This window comes from Branchiostoma belcheri, unplaced genomic scaffold (assembly GCF_001625305.1).
Source record: "Branchiostoma belcheri isolate BF01 breed outbred unplaced genomic scaffold, Haploidv18h27 scaffold1, whole genome shotgun sequence".
In the NCBI taxonomy this organism is placed as follows: Eukaryota; Metazoa; Chordata; class Leptocardii; order Amphioxiformes; family Branchiostomatidae; genus Branchiostoma; species Branchiostoma belcheri.
In genome coordinates this window covers 9997927-10019770 of record NW_017802379.1, presented here as the reverse complement: position 1 = coordinate 10019770, position 21844 = coordinate 9997927, and the positions used below count along the sequence as shown (strand labels likewise).

The 21844-nt window shown below is 39.8% G+C and overlaps 1 protein-coding gene across 6 annotated transcripts in view; it reads right to left on the bottom strand.

The window, feature by feature from the left end:
* Positions 1 to 21844, bottom strand: part of LOC109478057 (E3 ubiquitin-protein ligase BRE1B-like) — a 36002-nt gene that overhangs the window by 6413 nt on the left and 7745 nt on the right. Inside the window, exons 8-18 of one of the 6 annotated variants that reach the window (XM_019779552.1) lie at positions 21049 to 21258; positions 18652 to 18708; positions 17028 to 17153; positions 16280 to 16453; positions 14786 to 14921; positions 13651 to 13694; positions 12835 to 12912; positions 12341 to 12503; positions 10711 to 10847; positions 8863 to 8928; positions 7254 to 7436 (exon numbers count right to left, since the gene is read on the bottom strand). In XM_019779552.1, coding sequence (XP_019635111.1) covers positions 7254 to 7436; positions 8863 to 8928; positions 10711 to 10847; positions 12341 to 12503; positions 12835 to 12912; positions 13651 to 13694; positions 14786 to 14921; positions 16280 to 16453; positions 17028 to 17153; positions 18652 to 18708; positions 21049 to 21258 — 1374 coding nt within the window. The remainder of the gene's footprint in view (positions 1 to 7253; positions 7437 to 8862; positions 8929 to 10710; positions 10848 to 12340; positions 12504 to 12834; positions 12913 to 13650; positions 13695 to 14785; positions 14922 to 16279; positions 16454 to 17027; positions 17154 to 18651; positions 18709 to 21048; positions 21259 to 21844) is intronic. The other 5 variants (XM_019779629.1, XM_019779752.1, XM_019779836.1 and 2 more) reach the window with 5 other exon arrangements.

The following is a 21844-nucleotide window of genomic DNA, read 5'->3' as shown; positions in this document are numbered from 1 at the left end:
AAAATCCGAGAACCAACAAATTAAATTGCTGTGGCTTAAGGTCATTTCCCTTTTTCTTGGCTCCATTATACTGTATGCGGAATTATCTGTAATTCTGTCTTGTCTATTGACATGTGACGTACATGTACACCTGTTAAGACAACTATTGAAACCCACAATTGTGTAAGCATAGACCACGCCACGTGTCCTAAGGCAATCTCTCTCACTGCCCTAATTGCATATTAATTGGCTACATAAAGGCCAAAATACTGTACGTCAGTAGAAGGGTAAAGGAGGTTTTCATAGTGCTCTCAGTTGCTGGCTGAAACACTTTTGCAGTACACTTACTGTAGTTACTGTAATGCATTGTAGAGCCACGTTGACTTTGCGGTGTCACCATGTAAACAAAGATATGTACAGTACATGATATAGACCAGTCCATCAACAATCACAGGGGGGTGTCAAAATGGAAAGAATACTCTGCTAATTTCAAACATAATAAAGATTATTACTGTCTCATTCATCATTAAAACGATGTCAATATCTCAGGATGTGTCAGAGAAATTGAGCATAAAGCAAAATGTTTAAACCGACCTGTGTAAAAAAAAAATATAATGGTATCTTCTGGAGGTAAACTTAACAGGTTTTTCCTGTTTCTGCTTAGTACAGTCAGCACTGCCTTAATGACTGGTCAGTGCTCACACCACCACAACACCTGCTGCCAGCACGTCTTCTAGATTCTCCAGGACAAAACTCAGACTTAAAAGTTGAAAGAACTGTCTGGACTCCTCCAAGACACCACCACCGATCGTCTTAACAGAAGATCCAGCAAATCTACTCCTGAGGAAGACACGTTGCTGAGGCAATTTCTAAAGGAATTCGAGATTCACTCAACCGTGAAGCCAATTCTGTAGGAGGAAAACACAGTTTCTGAAGGTTTGGGACTGTCAGGCACATTACAATTTCCAGAATCGGGACATAGACAAGTAGCAAATCAGGTACGTGACTGCATTGAATTGACCACTATCGTTTCAACAATCACAAATGACGAAACAGATGTGAGGCTAGTTGACTCTAAATGAGGAAGCATACGATTTCAGCACCAAAGTGAAACGGAGTGTGCTTCAAAGTCCGAAGAGAAATTTGTGGGGAACGCTGACAGAACTTTGACCACACAATGCTGTCCAGAGTGTCCAGAATGTATCTCCAATTAAGAATACAGCCAGAGCCGCTCCAGACTGAAGGACACCTCATCAACGCCTCAGGCGATGAAGACTCCGAAGACATGATGACTGTCCACTCAGAGCAGACAACAACTGAGGAAGATCCACTTCTCCTCACAGAACCCTCACACCTACACACTGAAGAAGACAACCTTACCGAGAGAGATCTACACTTTCCTGGAGCAGTCACCGGCCCAAACACAGAAGACGAGCAAGAGGAGCCTGAACCGCCCCTACCGTAGCCGGTGTGGTTCTAGTTATAGTGAGCACTGCTGTGTTTGCGTTGGCAGAACACTACTTCGGCTTGTGTACAGCAGCTGGTGTCAAAACCTCGCACCTTCTGCTGTTCCGAAGCGTTTACGCCTTCACGCTCAATCTCGGAGCGATGGCGTGCTTAGCATTTGTTAAATCATACGAGCTCAACGAGCCACAGCAGTCCCAAGTACCAATGAAATCAAGGATACCTACACTCATGATGGTAGGGCTGGCAGCAACCCTTGCTACAGTTATAACTCCTATGTCTTACCTCTTTGACCTCCCGAGAGAGTCCTTTCAAACATGTATCCTATCATTGGCTCCTACTTACACCACTGCTATTGCTTACTGCTTTCTTTCTGAGAAGTTTGCCAAAGAAAAACTGTGGACCATAGGAGTCTGTTTCGTTGGCACTTTCCTCTTTATAACAGGGATACAAAAGCCGGTAAGTGGCCCGGAAACATCGCCGGAAAAATGTGTAATAGCTATCCTCCTACCTCAGATTGTTTCCACTGCATTTGTTGGTGCTCGTGCCCTGCTAAAGAATAACGTTCACCCCACTATCTTGGTGTTTGCTGTACAACTCACCACCATCCTGTACCTGTTGCCGTTCAATTTGAAATTCCTGTACGAAACGGCGAGTTCTGAGAGCGATGTTAGCTACAGTATGGATGCATGGATGGCTGCGATTGGGCACGTCATTTGCCACACCTCTGCCACCTATCTGTTGTGCTTTGCCCTGAAGTTGGAAAAAGCCGGCATCGTGCAGGTTTTGCTGAGTGTGGCCATTCCCTTTTCCTTGTTACTAGACTATGCCATGTTTGGTAGGGTGCCCTTCACGTCACAAGCGGTAGGGGGAGCTTTAACTGCAGTAGGTGTGGCTGCACTGGTGGTCATGACTTGTTTGGAGAATAAACTGTGTAATGGTATTGGTAATATTGTACATGCGACATGAATAATATCAACTGTATAGAGTTAGATTGTCCCACACATACATATTTTAGAAGATATTGATATCATCAATGTGTCCTTAGAATTGAATATAGTCTTCAATACATGTATGTACTTTTATGTCATTTTAAAGCCTCGTGGACTTAGGAACATCTACAAGTAGTCGTGTACATGTATATCATTGTGAAGTAATTTATACTATGTTTCATGCTTCTCTTGTATTATTATTGAAAGCATGTTTGTACAGTCTGTAGGTTATAATTAGTTAGAAATAACATCAGCAATATTGTTTTTTGAGTGGTTTGCTGCCTAAAGTCATGGATACACTTAGTTTTAGTCACCATGGTAACTGGTGCTGTAGCAGAAATCCTGTGGTGTTTGATGATATTATGTAGCAAGTGGCAGAGTTGGAGGGGTTGGTCATATATTATAAATCATAATATGACGGATAATACAGTGTGAGGGTTAGAGATTCTATGTGTGTTATGTGGTGGGTTAAAAGAAATGGAAATTAATAAATGTCTGGCTGTTTGAATATATCGTTGTAATTGTTTTGGTCATTTTACCTGCAAATATGGTACATAACTAGAAAGGCCAATATTTGCTTTGGAGCAAATATAGCGATGGGTTCACCACATTTTACCACATGGCAGGGAAAGAATGAGAAACACAAGGGAAAACAATGCTTTACATTGATATAACTATAGTATGAAGTAACATACAACTAAGACTACAACAGTTGGATAGCTATTCCCTACATTATTGGTTAGGATTGCATAATGCAAACTGTTGATTTTCAAGATAAAAAGAAGCGTTCATAGCCCGCATTCCAATGCTGGAGCAGGAAAGCTTAAAATACCTACCAAAACACTTGAATACAGACATACTGTCAGTATGGCATGGCTCTGTGCAGGTGTAAATGAAGTTAAGCCAGTTAAATCCCAACAGCCAATCAGCAAGGAGAATAGAGGAAAGCTGCATGCCTATTGGTTGATGCCTTGCATGCCATTGTGATGACTCATGTCCAAATGTGGTAAACACTGCACACTTACACAGTAATACATTAGCTATTACACAGCCAAAAAACTCAAATAAAACCATTCTAAAAGCCTGTATCACAATAATTTAAAAAACGCCTAGGGGTATTTGCCCACTGTACCTCCATACCAAATTTCAGGACCTTAGGCCCTAAAATGAAGAAGCTGAATCCATTTAAAGATATGGCAGGAGGAGGAGAAGGAGGAGGAGAAGGAGAAGAAACATCAGAAAAAGCAATATGGTTTCACCACACCACTTCGTGGTGTGGTGAACCCATAATAATTATCATGATTATCATTCCCAATAACTACCCTGTTTGCAAACACAGACCAAGGCACCCCATGATAACCGGAAATGTTACAATATCAGCCATAAAGTCAACATACCAGGCTGGTTTATAATAATTAAAACAATAGATTTTGAACTTTTAATGAAACAAATTTTCATTGTTACACTAATAACAACTTTAACAACTATGAATAAATTAAGGGACATTCTTCAACTGTTAGGTCCAAACTATGTCTTTTATTGAGCATTTTACAGTTGAGAACCTACATTTTTTTTTGGTGCAAATCAGAAAAAAAATGGACAGGGCAAATCCGAGAAACAAAAATTTAAATTAGTGTGGTCCTAGAGATGTATGTTGTTAGCAGTGTTATGAATTCACAAGTTGCATGTTCCCAGGATCCTTTGCGCACAGGGTGGGGAAAGGTCGCGGTAAACCACGTGACTCATCCTCGGCTCTGGTCGGAAGAAGTCGGAAGTGTTCGCGAGCGTTCGGAAATTTCAAAAATGGCTGACACCACCGCCGGCGGCGGGAGGCACGTAGTTTTTCATGGCGTTCGTACGGCGTTCGTACGGCAAAGCGACATCGAATTTTTGCTCCATGACTATCGGTATGGGATAGGATAGGGTTGATTCAACATACTACGTGAAAATGTGACAAAAAGACAGACTTTTGAAATTGAATGCTCCCAGCCTACTATCGGCCAGATATCGCTTAGGGCACCTTCTTCCGACCAGAGGAGCCGAGGATGAGTCACGCGGTTTACCGCGACCTTTCCCCACCCTGTGCGCAAAGGATCCTGGGAATGTGCAACTTGTGAATTTGCTGTGGAGAGGACACCGCAAAAAGGGTGAGAACAAGAAGATTTATTACACTACATTGTACATGTGGGTCAATCGTCACATGGGCCAATCCATAAGCACTCACAGGGGGTGTGTCAAAATTATGGAAACTTCAAAGTATAGCAAAAAAATGTGGCTCTGGCAATTTCAAACAAATGATTCATTCTGAAGTTTATTACTGTCTCATTGCTGATTAAATGATGTCAATCTCCACGGCTATGAAATTTTCAAAAGAAATCGAGCATAACCTAAAACGTCTTACCCCACCTATGTGAAATCTTTAATGGTCCCTTCTTCAGTCAAACAGGTTCTTCAGCTGTTAATAATTATGGGATAATTACATACTGGTCTACATTTTGTACCTTGTACGCTTGACTACATGTACATGTAGCACGTTGTAGTCTTTGGGAAGAAACTCAAAAGACAGTTGAGAGAACTGACTCGACTTCTTCAAGAAACTGCTGGGGTTCGTCTTAACAGGAGATCCAGAAAATCTACTCCTCAAGAAAACACCTCAAGATACGTTGCCTTCTAGTAAGCAATTTGTCCAAAGGATTCAAGATTCGTTCAACCACGAAGCAAATTCTCCAGGACAAAGAGCCAGTTTCTGAAAGGATTGCTGGAACATCTACAACAGTTACCAGAATTTGGAGTAACTTTGGAGTAAAGATATCCAAACTAAGACAAATCAGGTATGTACTAACTGCATTGAACTGACCACAATGATATATTTCATATGATGATATATATGATCATATGGTTGATAAAACAGATCCAAGGGATAAGATCTCAGTTACGTTGACTGACTCTATATGAGGAAGCACTCAATTTTGGCACCAACATGGAACTGAGTACGCTTCAAAGTCTAGGCAAAAATTTGTGAGAAAGGCTGTCAGAACTGTGAAATTGTAAGAAACAGGAGGAGCAAGTAGAAACAGATAAAAACCCTCCTGGTCCCTGGCCGGGGTTCGAACCCACGACCAAACCCGAGCACCAGTTCTGACCCCGACGCTCTAACAAATCGGCTAAAAGGCCTAGACCCATCGGCCGGGTCAGTTGGTATCGCCTATAAACCCCCACTGTTACAAAATGACAAGTCTATCCAGAGTATCTAGAATGTGTCTCCAGTTACAAATGGAACAAGCTTCACTCCAGACTGAAGGACACCTCATCAACGCCTCAGGCGATGAAGACTCCGAAGACATGATGACTGTCCACTTGGAGCAGACAACAACTGAGGAAGATCCACTCCTCCACACAGAACTACATACTGAAGAAGAGAACCTTACTGAGAGAGATCGAGTACACTTTCCTGGAGCAGTCACCGGCCCAGATTCAAACACAGAACACCAGCAAGAGTCAGAAGCCTACCATACCATTACTGGTGTGGTTCTAGTTGTTATGGGAGCGGTTCTAGCTACAGTATGGATGCATGGATGGCTGCAATTGGTCACGTCATTTGTCACACCTCTGCCACCTAGTATGCATTGTACTTTGGCCTGAAGTATGACTCTATTATACTATGAGAAAGCTGGCATTGTGCAGGTTTTGCTGAGTGTGGCCATTCCCTTTTCGTGTTACTAAACTATGCCATGTTTGGTAGGGTGCCCTTCACATCACAAGCGGTAGGGGGAGCTTTAACTGTATTGTCATGACTTGTTTGGAGAATAAACTAGTATATATCGTGGTCATATTGTACATTATGGTTTGAATAATAACAATATATACTGTTCTTTAAAAGTTAAGAGTAAAGACTAGATTGTCCCAAAGTAGTCTGGAAGACATTCATAACTACTATAAAGTGCATATCTTAAGAATTTAACACAGTCTACATTTTATAGTATATGGACTTACATGTAAGAACATCTACAGTACAATGTATAACTTACTGAAACTACATGTATGTATCTCTTGTATGGTGTGTAGGTTAGTAATTATCAAGCTACATGTACAATATAGTTTAACTAGTTTTGAATTGCTGCCTAATATCTAGCACTATGTATACGTTAGTTTATCCTAATTATTTTACATTGTATGACTTTGACATATCCAATTTATTCACTAAACCAAAATTTTTTCTTGTTTTCTCATGTTGAGAAATTTTTTCTTGCCAGGGGAATTTTCAAGAAATTCAAGAAAACATTCTTCAAAGTTTCTGTATGTTGATTCTTACACAAAGAATTTTATTCTCCTTTTTTCTTAAGGCCACACCAATTTAATTTCTTGGTTAACGGATTCGCCGCTTCATTTTTTTCTGATTTGCAAATAAAAATAAAAATCCAGAATCAACTGCAAAATGCTCATATTTTGCCCTGAACAGTTGAAAACAGACCTTTTCATCCTAGTTGTTACAGTTATTCCATCTTTCAATGCAATGGTATCATTAAAAATTCAAAATTCATTGTTTAAATTTTGAACCAGCCTGGTGTGTTGACTTCATGGCTCTTATCGTACCATTTTGGGCCATAATACGATGCCTAAGCCTGTTTTTATTTTTATTTCTTTTTCGCCCGCCTGCTCCATTATTTTTCTAGAAAAATCCGTTAACCAAGAAATTAAATTGGTGTGGCCTAAGGACAGAAAATAATTCTATTACCATGCTCACCAACAAGAATCTTAAGAATTTGTTAGAACTTAAAGAATGTTTAAGCAAGTTGATTATTTTTTTATTGTTCTCACCTGTTTTGTGGCAGCGAGACTTTTTTGGAGTTCCTGCATTTTCTCCTCCGCTGCTTTCAATTTCTTCAAGGCTTCCTCATCGGCCAACTTCTTGCTCTCCTGTCTCTCCTTTTCCTCCATGGACTTGATGCGCTGTTTCAGTTCTTCCACCTCTGCTCGAGCTTTCTTCTCAGCTGCCATCAACTGTGGAACAGAGACCACAAGGTGTCTTACACTTCTCTGTCATGCAATTCTGTCCATCGTGATCTAACACCGTTTAACAAGCCGGCCGCTCAAACGTGTTATCCAAGCCAAGACGAACAACGGTACGCTGCAAACAAAGCGAGCATTAGAACCTGGGCCCATTCTGTCGTTAGTGTCAGATATTAGCAGCACGTCAGCAGAACGTACTGCGCCTGCGCAGAACCCCGTATTTTCTCGTTTTCCGTTGGGTTTTTGGTCAATGTTGCATCAGAATTTTGCCTGTTGAAGAGGATATTCTTTCCGACACAACATTTGGAAACTACTGTCGAAATGCTAACCTAAGCGAATACAACCTTATATGAGACATTCTGCCGAAACGCTATGTACATGTATAATACATTACGGGTTTCGCGCAGGTGAAGTACGTTCTGCCGACGTGCTGATATTAGCACATACTGACTTGATTATATGGATGACATCCTCACATGCATCAGTTTTCGCCAGTTCCCAAACAAAGTTTGTGACCACAGGGCTCGAAATTAACATGTCCCGGTGGCCAGTGACCACTAAAATTTAGGCTGGGACAACTAAAAAGACGGTTTGGGACATTTTCGGGACAATAGAAAAATAATGAACATCAGAATGTTAGCCCTTCTTTTGTTTATCAGGCACACGTCCTGGCTTTTGGCTCCGATAAACTCGTGATAATTGAAATTTATTTTTGGGACAGTTTTGGGACTATAGGAAGAAAGTTAATTTTGAGGCCTGGACCATACTGCTTCTTTAGGTACTTGAAGGATGACAGAGGTCAAAAGGAAAAGAATAAGATACCAGAGGAAGGGAAGTAGGGTTCAAATTACATGTACCACTTGCTTGTACCACTAAGTCTTCCAAAGTCAAAGATGAGAAAGAGCAAAAATGACAAATAATTGTTTGTTATACAATATTCTGTGTCCAGTCATTGTGTTCCTGACCACTTTGATGTTGTAAGAACTTTTTTGCCAAACTTTTGATTCAGGGTCACAGAGGTTCAAGCCATCTTGTTTGTTTGTTTGTTTGTTTTGCATAACTGCCTTAAGGCGTAACACACCAGTTAAATTTTGTTTGTACACTTGCATCAGTTTTTCATGTCTACATGTTTCGTTTATCAACTTTGACATGCATCACACTGTGCTTGCACAGTTTAAACAGTTAGCCAGCTTATATAAGGGCACTGATAGGAAAAGTTTTTCTTTTTGCAAAACTTTCCTAGATTTCATCAGTTTTTGGATGTTTTCCATGTGATCAAATCAGTACGGCTTTAGCACACACTCTACTGCCACTGCCACGACGGGGTTTCACACGCTCATGCACAGGGGTTCACACACAAGCCAGCGAGCGACTACGGGCTGTGCCACTGTGCGCGGAGGGAAGAACTCACACACACCATCTCCTGCTTCTGTTGCCTCAAGTCTTCGATTTCTGCCTGGGCCTTCTTCTCGGCCGCCATGAGCTAAAGGAGAGAGGGAAGGGAGCAGAAGATGTCTCAAGAAGTAAAAAAGGAAGAATTCAGGGCTCGAAATATGTTTTATCTGTATCTGTATAGCCAGTGTAACCGTCTATTTGGAGTAACACACCAGCTTCACAGGCACGCGGCAGCTGGCTATATTACACCGATCGACTTGTTACACCTAACCCTAGACCATCTAACTCTAGGCATTGTTTAAAGCTATCTAATGATAATGCCCCTACTGTACTTTATGACACTCTGCAATAGTTCTAGGAAAGAATGAATTCTTGAACACGTCATCCTTGGTTGATAAGTCTGGTACATGTACTTGAAGGCATGTTTTGGGGGGGATAGGTGCACCTAAGATTAAGGAAAATGTCAACGAAACCTAATTTTTCTGTAAATATATAAAATCATTATTTCTATCTATTTGGCCAACATAACCGCCCTTCAGAGTAACACACCAGCTTCACAGGCACACGGCGCAGCGGCAGCTGGCTACATTACACCAAACAACTTGTTACATCTAACCCTTGAACATCTAACTGCAAGCGTTGTTTAAAGCTACATTGTATCTAGTGAAGGTGCCCCTACTGTACTTGATGGCAGCTCCTCTCTACGATATTTCTAGTAAAAAAAACAAGTTTCTGAACACCTGAAACCTTAGCTGACACAAGTAACTCTGGTACTTGAAGGCATGACTATTTCTTGTTCTTTACTGAAGAATTACATGTATGAGCACAGCTCCAATTTTGGGTGCATAAAAGTGCAACCGGTATTTCGAGCTCTGAACATGTTGAAACTCAAGGACATGAGAAGAATGATTCACAGACAAGAGCATGGGTAAATTCAAATGATGAAGAAAAAAATCAGAATTAACCGAAGTAAATCATAGACAAGTTTTAAAGGGAATGGAGGAAAGTTTATTGTAATGAGTAAAGGAAAAATATTGTGCATATAAAACTAAAAGCTACAAAACTCAAAGCAAAGTTGTATTAAAGATAGAAGACTTCAGGAAATACAACATACTACAGTGTATTAGGCCAGCATACCTAGGAGATTCAAATTACATACATGTGCATGTATGTCTATGTTAGCCAGTCATTATGGAGTTCCACTGCAACTCACTAGGTGGCGTTCTGTCACTGTGTACATGTAATGTTGAGCTATCAGGATGTGTACCCAAATACATTTGCAGCTTAAGTTAATAATTGAATTAAGATGTTACACTTCCCCAAGAATGATAGGATGATTTAAATAACTGTAGTTAATGACCATAAGAATAACATTGAAGTCTCTGGTAAGGCCACAGCAAGTATTTATTATGGATGACATCAGCGCGTGCATTAATTTTAGCCTGATTTGGAAAAAAAACAAGAAATTTTGTTGCCTTCTGACAGTGGTCAACATACCAAAAATGGGCAAAGATGTCTGTTGCCATACCGGAAGGTGGGTGGCAGATACTATAAAGAGAGGAGACAAGAAAAGGCTATGACAATCTTTTGTTTCTTACTTTGATGCAGTGATATGTGATGCTGGCTGTGTATATGTGATGTTCCCACTGAATCAAAACCATTTGTACAATTATGATTGAGTCAAAATTTTAAAATGTAGAAACCTTATTTTTTTCAGCCCGCCTTGTTTTTTTTGCCCTCTCACTTTAGATTTGGGGTCTGTGGAGGATGTCATCCATAAAATTTACTTGCTGTAGCTTAAGAATAACATTGAAGTTTATGGAAACCCACACATCAAAAAATGAAGCCACAGAACAGTCTGTCCTCTTACCTGCACTTTGTCTCTCTGCTCCTTGGGGGCGCCCTTGTACATATCCAGCAGGAGCTTCATTTCCTTCTGGTTTTCTTGAGACTTCTTCAGGTCTGTCTTGAGCTGTTTTATCATTTCTGAGTCCGACTTCTTGTCACCTATTAGACATTGGTGAAAACACAAGAAAAGCAAAATGGTATCTTAATGATGTAACCATGGAGGTAACCACTTAAAACAGGACTACATTGTATTACAGATGCACACCATTGAACAGCACACTTAAAAAGCTGTTACTCCAGTTATATTTGTTAGTACATGTAAGACTTAGTATTTCAATGTACCACAAGCTTATCAAACAGCAAGGAAAAGTCCCAACTCAGCTGAGTTTACATCAAGGTAAAATGCAATTAAAGGCATCCAGTGCAGTTTTAGGGCTTGGAAAACCAATTTTTCAAAGACAATATTCTAGTCATTTATCTACATACTGAGTTAAAACCACACTATCCCAATGTATATTGACCCTCATGAAGCAAAAATTCCCAAAATTCTGACGGAAATAGGTTACAGAAGAGCCCTGGGCTGATTTTTAGGGTCCCACCCAGAAAATAAAGGACTCATCTTGGGGCTTGTTTCTGCAGTTTTAAAAGCCTGAAGTATAACATACTGACTCAAATGTGCTAATGTGAAGCAGTGTCAATATCATAAAGATTGCCTTATTCAGAATATTTCCAGTTTTGCTGCCTGAAATTGCATTGGATGGTAGTCTGGGCCAGAGACTACACAGTATAGCACCAAGTGTTCTAGCACGTGTTCTAGAAAATTTTTTCCGTCATCTCATTTTTGTTTTACGATGTACAACAATCATAGGGGGGTCCAGGCATGCTTAACTGTTCTTCTTAACTGTTTTTTACACAAGATTTTCATCAATTTTGACCATCAAGATTGACGGACTGTTTTTTAAATTTTCTGTCACATGCCACAAAGTTCCTGCAATTGACAGAAAAGTGGGTACTGGCTAGAGCCCTGGTGGATACACTCACTAAGAGTTTGAGCTACACACTAGTAGGCAATCCAAAACCAAGTCCAATCCACACAGCATTCACCAAGAGCAGAGAGCACACCAGCCTCCAAAATATACAGTCAAACCTGTCCAAGCCGGCCACCCAGGGGACGTAAAAATGGTCACCTTGGACAGGTGGTCTCCTGAAGAGGGTCGCCTCACAACATGACTGAGACATAAATGGTTTCCAAGTCAAGATGTTCTAATGCCAAATGCTGTAAATGCATTTGGGGTGAGTGGCACATGGAACAAGTTATGTCGGACAAAAACATTAACCAGCAGTGGAGGCAAACTGGCTGGTTTCTACATCATTTCTCGTTAGTTATCATCAATAATCAGCATGATCAAAATGACGTGGTCACCATGGGCAGGTATTTGGCCTTGAGCGGACCCAACTCAGGATTGTCACGGTCGCTTCGGCCAGGTGGTCACCTTGGACAGGTTGCTTAATGCTTGTGTCAATGGGGAAAATTTCTGGGACCAAGAAAAAGTGGTACACCATGGGCAGGTGACCAGCTTGAAGAGGTGGTCACCATGGCAGGTTTGACTGTACTTCCACTCCACACAAACATGTAGAACCATCCACCCTACCCTCATCACCTTTCTTCTCCTTCTCAGGCTCTTCCTTCTTCACCTCTTCCTCCTTCACTTTTACCTCCTCCTCCTTCTTCACTGCAGGCTGTTCCACCGGTGGTGCAGCCTCCCTCTGCTGGGCCTCCCCACTGTGACTCGTTCCTGGAGTTTCTGACTTCAGCTGTTTTAATGACGAAGAAGAAATTTCAGTTAATATGATCTTATAACTTTTTACATTGTTTAGGCCACACCAATTTAATTTGTTGGTTCTCGGATTCGCCTCTTCATTTTTTTTTTTCTGATTTGCCAAAAAAAGAAAGATTCTGGTTTGGAATCAACTCAAAAATGCTCATAGTTTGCCCCCAACAGTTGAGGAAAGTCCTTTTCTTCCTAGTTGTTTTCTTGCTGATACTTTTGATTCATATTTCCAGTGTTGGCTCAAATCTAGATACTTATATCTTCTCCTCAAAATTCATCAAGATAAAAGTAATAATTATTGATGTATTCTGTACCTTCTGTATTTCAGTCTGGGCTTCTCGGAGTTTTCTCTTGTAGCGAGCCACTTCCCCCTTCAGCTGCTGGTTGTGATTCTGTGTGGGAAAGTTAGGTCAAAGGTCCCAGAAAAGGTTATTTCATTTCCTGTCTTCAATTTCCTGCTATCCACGAGTTTCCCATCCCCCAGGATGCATTGCGAAAACAGGGGTCTAAACCTCATTTGCATAGGGCAGAAGACATCGGAATGATCCTGTTGATGTTAAACAGCTTGTTTTTCAGTGTGTTTTGAGGTGTTTGGGCATTTTATGCTCAATGTTAACTAAATTACTATATGGGTTGAATCTGACAACAAATAGAGAATGAATTTTTTGGGAATATGTGGTTTGTAACGTTATAGTGGTAACACTATGCTGATGCTGTAACGTTACAAACCACATGTTCCATGTTGAAAAGAACACTAAAACTTCATTCTCTATTTGTTGTCAGATTCGACCCATAGTAATTTAGTTAACGTTGAGCATAAAATGCCCCAACACCTCAAAACATACTGAAAAACAATCTGTTTAACATCAACAGGATCATTCCGATGCCTTCCTGTCCTATGCAAATGAGGTTTAGACCCCTGTTTTCGCAATGCATTCTGGGGATTGGAAACTCAATGAATATGCACATCTATGGCAACCAGTGAAAAAATGTATAATTTTAGACAGAATCAGCAGGAAATTCACAATAATAATGAATAAAACAAGAAATTCATAAAAACTAGAATAATCTTTGATTTCTAAAGTTTTGTTGACATCTTCCAAATAGAACACTGGGCAGTGCCTTCTTACCTGAAGACTTGTGATTAAATGACGGAGCTCTCTGTTGATTGGTCCTGAGTAAATACAAGACAATCATTGCAGTTACAATGGAATCATATTTTCTAAAATGCACTCATCTCATCTATCCTGTAGTTTAATTATATGAAGACGATCTGACACCTAGTTTTTTCCACCCTTCTTGGTTTTTTATTCTTCTTAATAAGGCCATGTTGATTTGATTTTATGGATGACATCCTCTGGGAACCCCAAAACTGATGCGCACGTGCGAATAAAAAAAAACTTTTGCAAAAAAAAAAAGTTGCTTTCATTATGAAATCTATATATGTGGTCATGAAGGTTGAACAAATGCCACAGAATATGGTTTGGCAAATAATCTAACTCTTCAAATTCATTCATTTATATTTTCGTCTTTTTTCGTTTGATTTTGCCATTCGACGACATTGATATCGTTTTTAGATATTGTTTTTGCAACATACAGTATATATTTGCTCATTTTGCAACTGTTTTGTTGCAAAATGAGCAAATATATACTGTATGTGGCCAAATATATACTGTATGTAGCCAAATATATACTGTATGTGGCCAAATATATACTGTACATGTATGTGGCCAAATATATACTGTATGAGGCCAAATATATATTGTATGTGGCCAAATATATACTGTATGTGGCCAAATATATACTGTATGTGGCCAAATATATACTGTATGTGGCCAAATATATACTGTATGTAGCCAAATATATACTGTATGTGGCCAAATATATACTGTACATGTATGTGGCCAAATATATACTGTATGAGGCCAAATATATATTGTATGTGGCCAAATATATACTGTATGTGGCCAAATATATACTGTATGTAGCCAAATATATACTGTATGTGGCCAAATATATACTGTACATGTATGTGGCCAAATATATACTGTATGAGGCCAAATATATATTGTATGTGGCCAAATATATACTGTACATGTATGTGGCCAAATATATACTGTATGAGGCCAAATATATATTGTATGTGGCCATACCACTTATGGCTACATGTATAAACTTCATTACAAAGAAATATGTTTCTCACTCCCAGAACTCAACCCAACTCTAGTCTTGAAGAAAGTAGAAGGATTTTGCCCTTTGACCTACCTGCCTGCTCATTGGCTGCTAGATTCTGCTCGAACTCTATCCGCAGCATCTCGTACTCCTTCCGGACCTGCGCCAGCGAGTCTTCCAACTGGATCACTTCTGTACGCAGCTTCTTCTGACAGGACAACTCGTCACTCTGTAGGGTACACAGAAAATTTTTAGTACATTTATTACTTAGGCCACAACAAATAAATTTTACAGATTACAAAGTCAAAGTCAAAGTTTATTGCACAACGATTGTCACGGGTACAGTATGTATGGCAAATAATAAGATTACTAGTTAGTATGTGTCTAACATAGTGCTATATATATGGTCAACGGACATTGTATCTGACAAAGTATTATAAAGAACTACTGGCTAGAGAATATTTCGACTCTACATGTACATTCTGCATTAAGCTAAACTATACACATGAAGGGTACAGTGAGCAGTTGTACCTGATTATACTAAACATGTTCTATGGCTACTAAACAGAGTGTATACTACATTGTAAGTTACTTGCCAGGAATGTTAAAATTCTACATATAAATTACATCCTCCGCAGACTCCAGAACTAATGCGAGAGGGCGAAAAAAAACAAGGCAGACCAAAAAAAAAAACAAGATTCCCAAATCTTCAAATTTTGACATCATAAACCTTTTTAAACAAGAAATGATGCCTACATTGTGCTAAGTTTACTGCCAACTATTACAACATCCAAAATCCATTTCTCACTTAAACGGCTTTGAAAAATAAACGTTTTCAATCATTTCAATAGTTTTGATTCAGTGGGAACATCACATAATACACAGCCACCATCGATATAAAAGGAATGAAATACATCACTGAATCAAATATTAAAAGACAAAACATTAATTAAATCAGAGCCTTGTCTTGTCTCCCCTCTGCATATTTACCTGCCATCCTCGTTCTGGCATGGCAACAGACATTTTTGCCAATTTTTGGCATGTTGACCACTGTCAGAGGGTAACAAAATTTTTCTTTTTCCAAAATCAGGCGAAAATTATTGTGTGCACTGATGTCATCCATAAAAATTACTGCTGTGGCCTTATCGGTACAAAAGTATATGGTTTTGGATGGCTGAGTTGTGGGTTTGTGTCTCTGTTTGTCCTAATAGCTTTGGTTGCCTGGTCTAATCGGTGGGGGGTGATTTTGACAGTTGATTGCTAGGGAAATCATGTCTGAAGGAGAAACATGTGAGAGTGCGTGATACCTGATTAATCTTCATCCATAACACTTAATTTCAAATTTTTTAAAGTGGCACATGTGGCAAACATGTTCAAATCAAACTTTTGGAAGCCCGTGTGATAACCACTAGAACTCCATATGAAACAGTTAGTTGCTGTATATAATAGGCCAGAACAAACGTTATCGCAGCCCCATATTCTCAGTGTCATGAATTTGTGGTAGAGAAATCACTTACAGAAATAAAACCACTGTGTACATTTTAACATTTGCATTACTATTGTTCTTGATCAGGCAGTGTTACCCACCTCCATCTGTTCTATCTGTCGGAGGTGTGTGTTCTTGGTGGTCTTCAGTAGAACGCGTGCCTCGTCCAGCGCCTGTTTCAGCTGCACACTCTCGTTGTACAGGACCGAGTACTGTGACTGTAGCGACTTGTACTCTGACGTCTCACTGATCACGTTGTCTGGCAGATTCTTCAACTGTAAATAATAGTAATAATTGTTTATTGATTGATCGATAAGTACAACCTCTAGCATGTGGCAGCGCAACTAAGCAAGTGGAGGTAAATTGTATGCTAGTGTTAAAAACAGAGAAACAAATATTACACAGTTAACATATAGACATTATGTGAGCACTATATACTAAATGAGCTTAACAATATCACAAGAAAATTGGTCAGGACTAATATAGGGTTTACATGTATTCTGTTGGTCCAGACAAAGTACATGTACATGTAGGTTGATGGCACATGGGTGGGGGAAGATTGACAAGCAGAATGGGTTAAAAGGTCAGACACAGGAAATGGGGTGAACATGAAATTCCCAGAAAATCAAGAAACCTTTCTATTATCCCAGATTTCTTGTGATATATTTTTTGTTGATAGAAAGAACACATTTTTAAATGCAATAGACCATATCCTATAGCCCCATCAACCTCTGTCAATGAAAATACTTGATGGATATGCTGCCACTCTCTTATTGGTTGAACAGTTAATTGCCATGCTGTCATTGGTTGAACTGCTAATTATGACAGTCAGGAATGGTCTATACTCACATCCATCTTGAGTTTCTCTGTCTCCTTCAATAAGACCTGGTGTTCTTGCTGTAATTTCTCCAACTCTGCCAGTCTGTTGTTGGCCAGCTCTCTCTGCTCATCTAGATCTGCCTTCAACATCTCCAACTACGACACAAAGACACAGAAACAGAACAAAAACATTCTTTTAATTTCTACAGGTACCGCTCTGACATCTGGTGATGACACACAAAAAAATAATGACACCAAAATTGGGATGGCTAGGAGTTTTCTGACCCCTGTTCTGGAGTCGTTTTATCACACAGGACTATACAGCATCTCAATATATCCATTCCAACTTTTTTTGGTTCCAAAATTTGTTTTGAACCAAATTTGTTGAGTTTGCCAGACTTGCATCTGAGTTGTTGCATCTAGCCAGTGTTAAAGGGATGGAGACCATGAGAAATTTGGGTCAAAAGTAGGTTTTGTTTTCTACTGGTACTTTCAACTGCATTCTAATCTGAGCTTGTCGATTTTTTTTCCTGTTATCAAGAAGACACTTTGGACATTCTGGTGGAGAAGAATTTATTAAAAAATGTTAAAGATAAAAACAATTTAAAAACTTTTCTGAGATAAAAAAAAAAAGAAATTAAGTTTTTAGGTCTTTTTAACATTGTCTCCTTTGAAGTAACCATGTAATTTACATGTACTCTACTACAACCTAATCATGAGTGAGGTAGCATTGCCTCCACAGTACCCCTGAGGAGTTGCCAAAAATTGTAATATGCACTTGTTACCTCCGGGCAGGCTTTTAGCTAGGATTTTTTTGTTGGGCGTCCATTTTTTGCATTGTATGCTATGCTCAGCAAAGATGCACGGTGCACAAGCTTTCTAGGGGGCCTTTTTTGAAAGTCAAAATGCTCTCAAACACTACTTTTTGCATTTTGAGTTACAAATTTTGAGGAATTTGAGTTTTTTTCCTTCAGTAAACCATCATTTTTGTATTTATAGTAAGGCTGAAGGGAGGCATGTGTGCAAGGCAGGGTTTGGAGTGGAAAAAAAACAGGGCGTCTTTAGGGTGTCCTACCAAAAAGTAGGGCGTCCAATTTCTTAGTATTTTCAGTACAGGGCGTCCAAAAGACACCCTGGACACCCCCTAGCTAAAAGCCTGCCTCCGGGGGAGGAGTCATCCTTCCGCGGAAGGGTTTTGTGGGAGATTTAGATTGTCATGTTCGCAGCTGTTTCTCGCGTTTGGGTGGACGGATTCTTTTGAGATTCGGTATATGTTTTGCTATTGGGCTGCAGATGATGCACGTTCTTTTGTTTTCATTGTATACGTGTTTTCGGGCGTGAAAATGGAGCCTTTTGATGGCCCCAGAACACCCCTTTAAGCGTAAAAGTGGTCGCGACCATTGACCTTTGGCGGGTACATGTCGGCCTTGTCCACGAAGATGACCTCTCGCACAGAGGGGTGTCTGGTCTCAATAAATTCTTTGTTTAAAACCCTAGTCCTGCGGCGCGCAACAATTGTTGTTGTTAACAACATATAAAAATATACAATAAAAAGCCCGGAGGTATAAAATCTCAGATTTTACTTGTTTAGAGCAGCAATAGTCTAATGTAGTGGAGGATATTTTGGGATGCTGTAACGTCAGGTAATAGTCACCAGAGGGTTGTTGTCCAGACTTCCCTGTCCACCAAGGTCCGCCTTCATCATCTCAAACTACAGACCAAGAGGAAAATGGGTCAAGGTCCTTTTTTTTTACCAGGCACGCTCTCTCTCTCTTTCTAATGATCACAATACAATGATACATTGCAGGGCTCAAAATACTGGGTGCATGTGCACCTTAGTCCACTTAAAATTGGAGCTGTACTGTGCACCCAATTTTTTTCTGTGGGTGCACTGGAGCACCCAAAGATTTTTGTAGGTATTTTATTAATCTGTACATATCCAATGTATAATAGTATACAGGATATTCTTGGCATCTAAGTGTCAGAAAAATAATAAAATCTTTGTTGTAGTACTTGTTCAAGATTTTGAATTTAGCTCCCATTTTAGATTCAAGCTCAGAGGAGGAGCAGTAAGATCTGTAATTAAGTTTTGTTTTATATGGTGCAACCAAAAAATTTTCTGTTCACCTAATTTTTTAGGATGGGTGCACCAGTGCACCTATTCCCAAAATGAATTTCGAGCCCTGCATTGTAGTTTTTTTTTATAACACACTGACATGAAATGCAACACAGGATAGGAAACAAATCACATTGAATATCAAGATCATGACATAAAGATCGGCAACATCTAAAATGGGAAAAATGTTGTTACATGTAGATGACTGGGAAAATGGATTTTATCCTTCTACACTCTAACCGGTATTACAATATTGAGGAAAATGACATGAACAAGACAGAATGAGGTGGTACATGTATGTTAAGACATATGTACACATTTTCTAAAGGATGAAAATATACAATTACCATGACATGTTTGATATTAATAATATGGAGTAATAAAACACAAACTGAACAAAAAAAAATCGAACTCCCATGATACATGTACATCCATCTTGCACTCACACTCCTGACTAGGGGTGGGTACCGCTTCAGCTTGATCAGGTTCAAATCCAGGTCCAGACCTGATTATAGTAACTGTATTACATTGTATTTTGAAGAGCAAGATTAACTTATCAGTGTACGATACTTTTTCGAACAAGAACGCAAAAATTAGGTTGCCCATCAGAATTTCAGGTTGCCCCACCTATAAGTTACTACTTTCGTCAAATTAATTAATGTTACATATATATATACATAAGCCTTTGACAATATTTCTAACAGCCTTTAATAATTAACTGATACTAGTAATAGCCATTAATACCTAAAATCATCTGCCGGATACAGTGGTGCAAGCCAAGTGGGCATGATTGGGGGGGGGGGCATTCTTAAAATTCAGGTAGCACACTGGGTTACCTGGGTTCAAAAATAGGTTGCCCCAAGTAAAATTTGGTTGCCGGGGCAACTGGGCAACCAGGTATTTTGCACACTGACTTATGTTTAAATTGTATACTGGAATGTTATAGTTATTTTTAATATCATTTGAATTTAGGCTAATCTATAGTATACATGTAGGTTCATTCAGAATAATTTTTTTTTACACCTTTTATGGCCAGATTACCTAAGAAGATGTCTAAATAGAAATGTCTATAATATAATAGTACTTTGTTATGAGTCTCAAAAAGTTTTTGGTCTCAGTTCTTAGAAGTTATTAGCGAGTCAGACTGAACCTGGTCCCACCCCTACTCCTGACTACCAAACCATGACAACAAAACCTCTTCTGATTCAAAAAGTTGAACCCTTTCCTTCAGCTGCCATGGAAGTACCAATCTGGTCCCTTAAGCCTAGAAGTGTCCGGCAAATTCACATGTGTATTGGAACCATATCGAACATGTGTTGGAACCATATCGAACGTGTATTGGAACCATATGAAACATGTACACATTTTGTATTGGAACCATATCAAACGTGTATTGGAACCATAATAACAAACATGTACTGGACCCATATCAAACATGTATTGGAACCATATCAACGTGTTTTGGAAACATATCAAACGTGTATTGGAACCATATCAAACATGTACACATTTTGTATTGGGAACCATAGCAAACGTGTATTGGAAACATACCAAACGTGTATTGGAACCATATCAAACGCGTATTGGAAACATATCAAACGTGTATTGGAACCATATCAAACGTGCATTGAAACCATACCAAACGTGTATTGGAACCGTACCAAACGTGTATTGGAAACGTACCAAACGTGTATTGGAACCGTACCAAACATGTATTAGAAACATACCAAACATGTATTGGAAACGTACCAAACATGTTTTGGAAACGTACCAAACGTGTATTGGAACCATATTAAACATGTGTATTACACAAACGTACACTTCTGACAGCGTCAAATACCACAGAAAGTGCTGGCAGACTTGTTTCCACCTTAAGTCATTACCTCACCAGCCTTGACACTTGTAGGGTTAAACTTAAAGCCACCCCTCTCCTACCTGTCCCTTGGGTAGTTCCTTGGCGCCCGAGGAGGTGACAGAATGGAAGGCTCCAGACTTCATCTTCTCCACCAGCTCGGCCAGGTGGAAGCCCAGCTTCTCGCACTTCTGCCGCAGCTTGTCCTTGTCGTACTGCAGGTCCTCTATCGTGTTCTTCAGTTCCGGGATCTTGATCTCCGCAGCGCCCAGCTTGTCCTGGAGGTCCGTGAACTGTGGGGGGCAACGGTTACATATTATTTGAAACCTCAGAAATTCGCATGACATAAGCCAGTTTAGGTGCAGAACATCCCATATTGTTATGAAATAAAGACTGAACTGTAACTTCCAACACTAGGTATAGAATTGGGACTTACCCCAAATTTTCGGTTGACTCCATCAACCTTGTTCACGGAATGGACCCGTCTACTCTTGGAACGTGACATCAGAGACACGTGACCGTAGTAGCGGGTCATACGTGCCTGATAACTTGTGTCGCCCCCCGTCTCTGTTCAGGGTAGGTCTGTGAGCTCTTATGTAGACTGCCTCCTTAACTCCTCTTGCAAAGAAGTCCGATTCAGAATCAAGGATTTTAACCCCTTCTAGAGATACTGAATGTCCCGGGGACTCAATGTGAATATGTTGTGAGTTATCTGGCACGTATGACCCGCTACTACGGTCATGTGTCTCTGACGTCACGTTCCAAGAGTAGACAGGTCCATTCCGTGAACAAGGTTGATGGAGTCAACCGAAAATTTGGGGTAAGTCCCAATTCTATACCTAGTGTTGGAAGTTACAGTTCAGTCTTTATTTCATAATG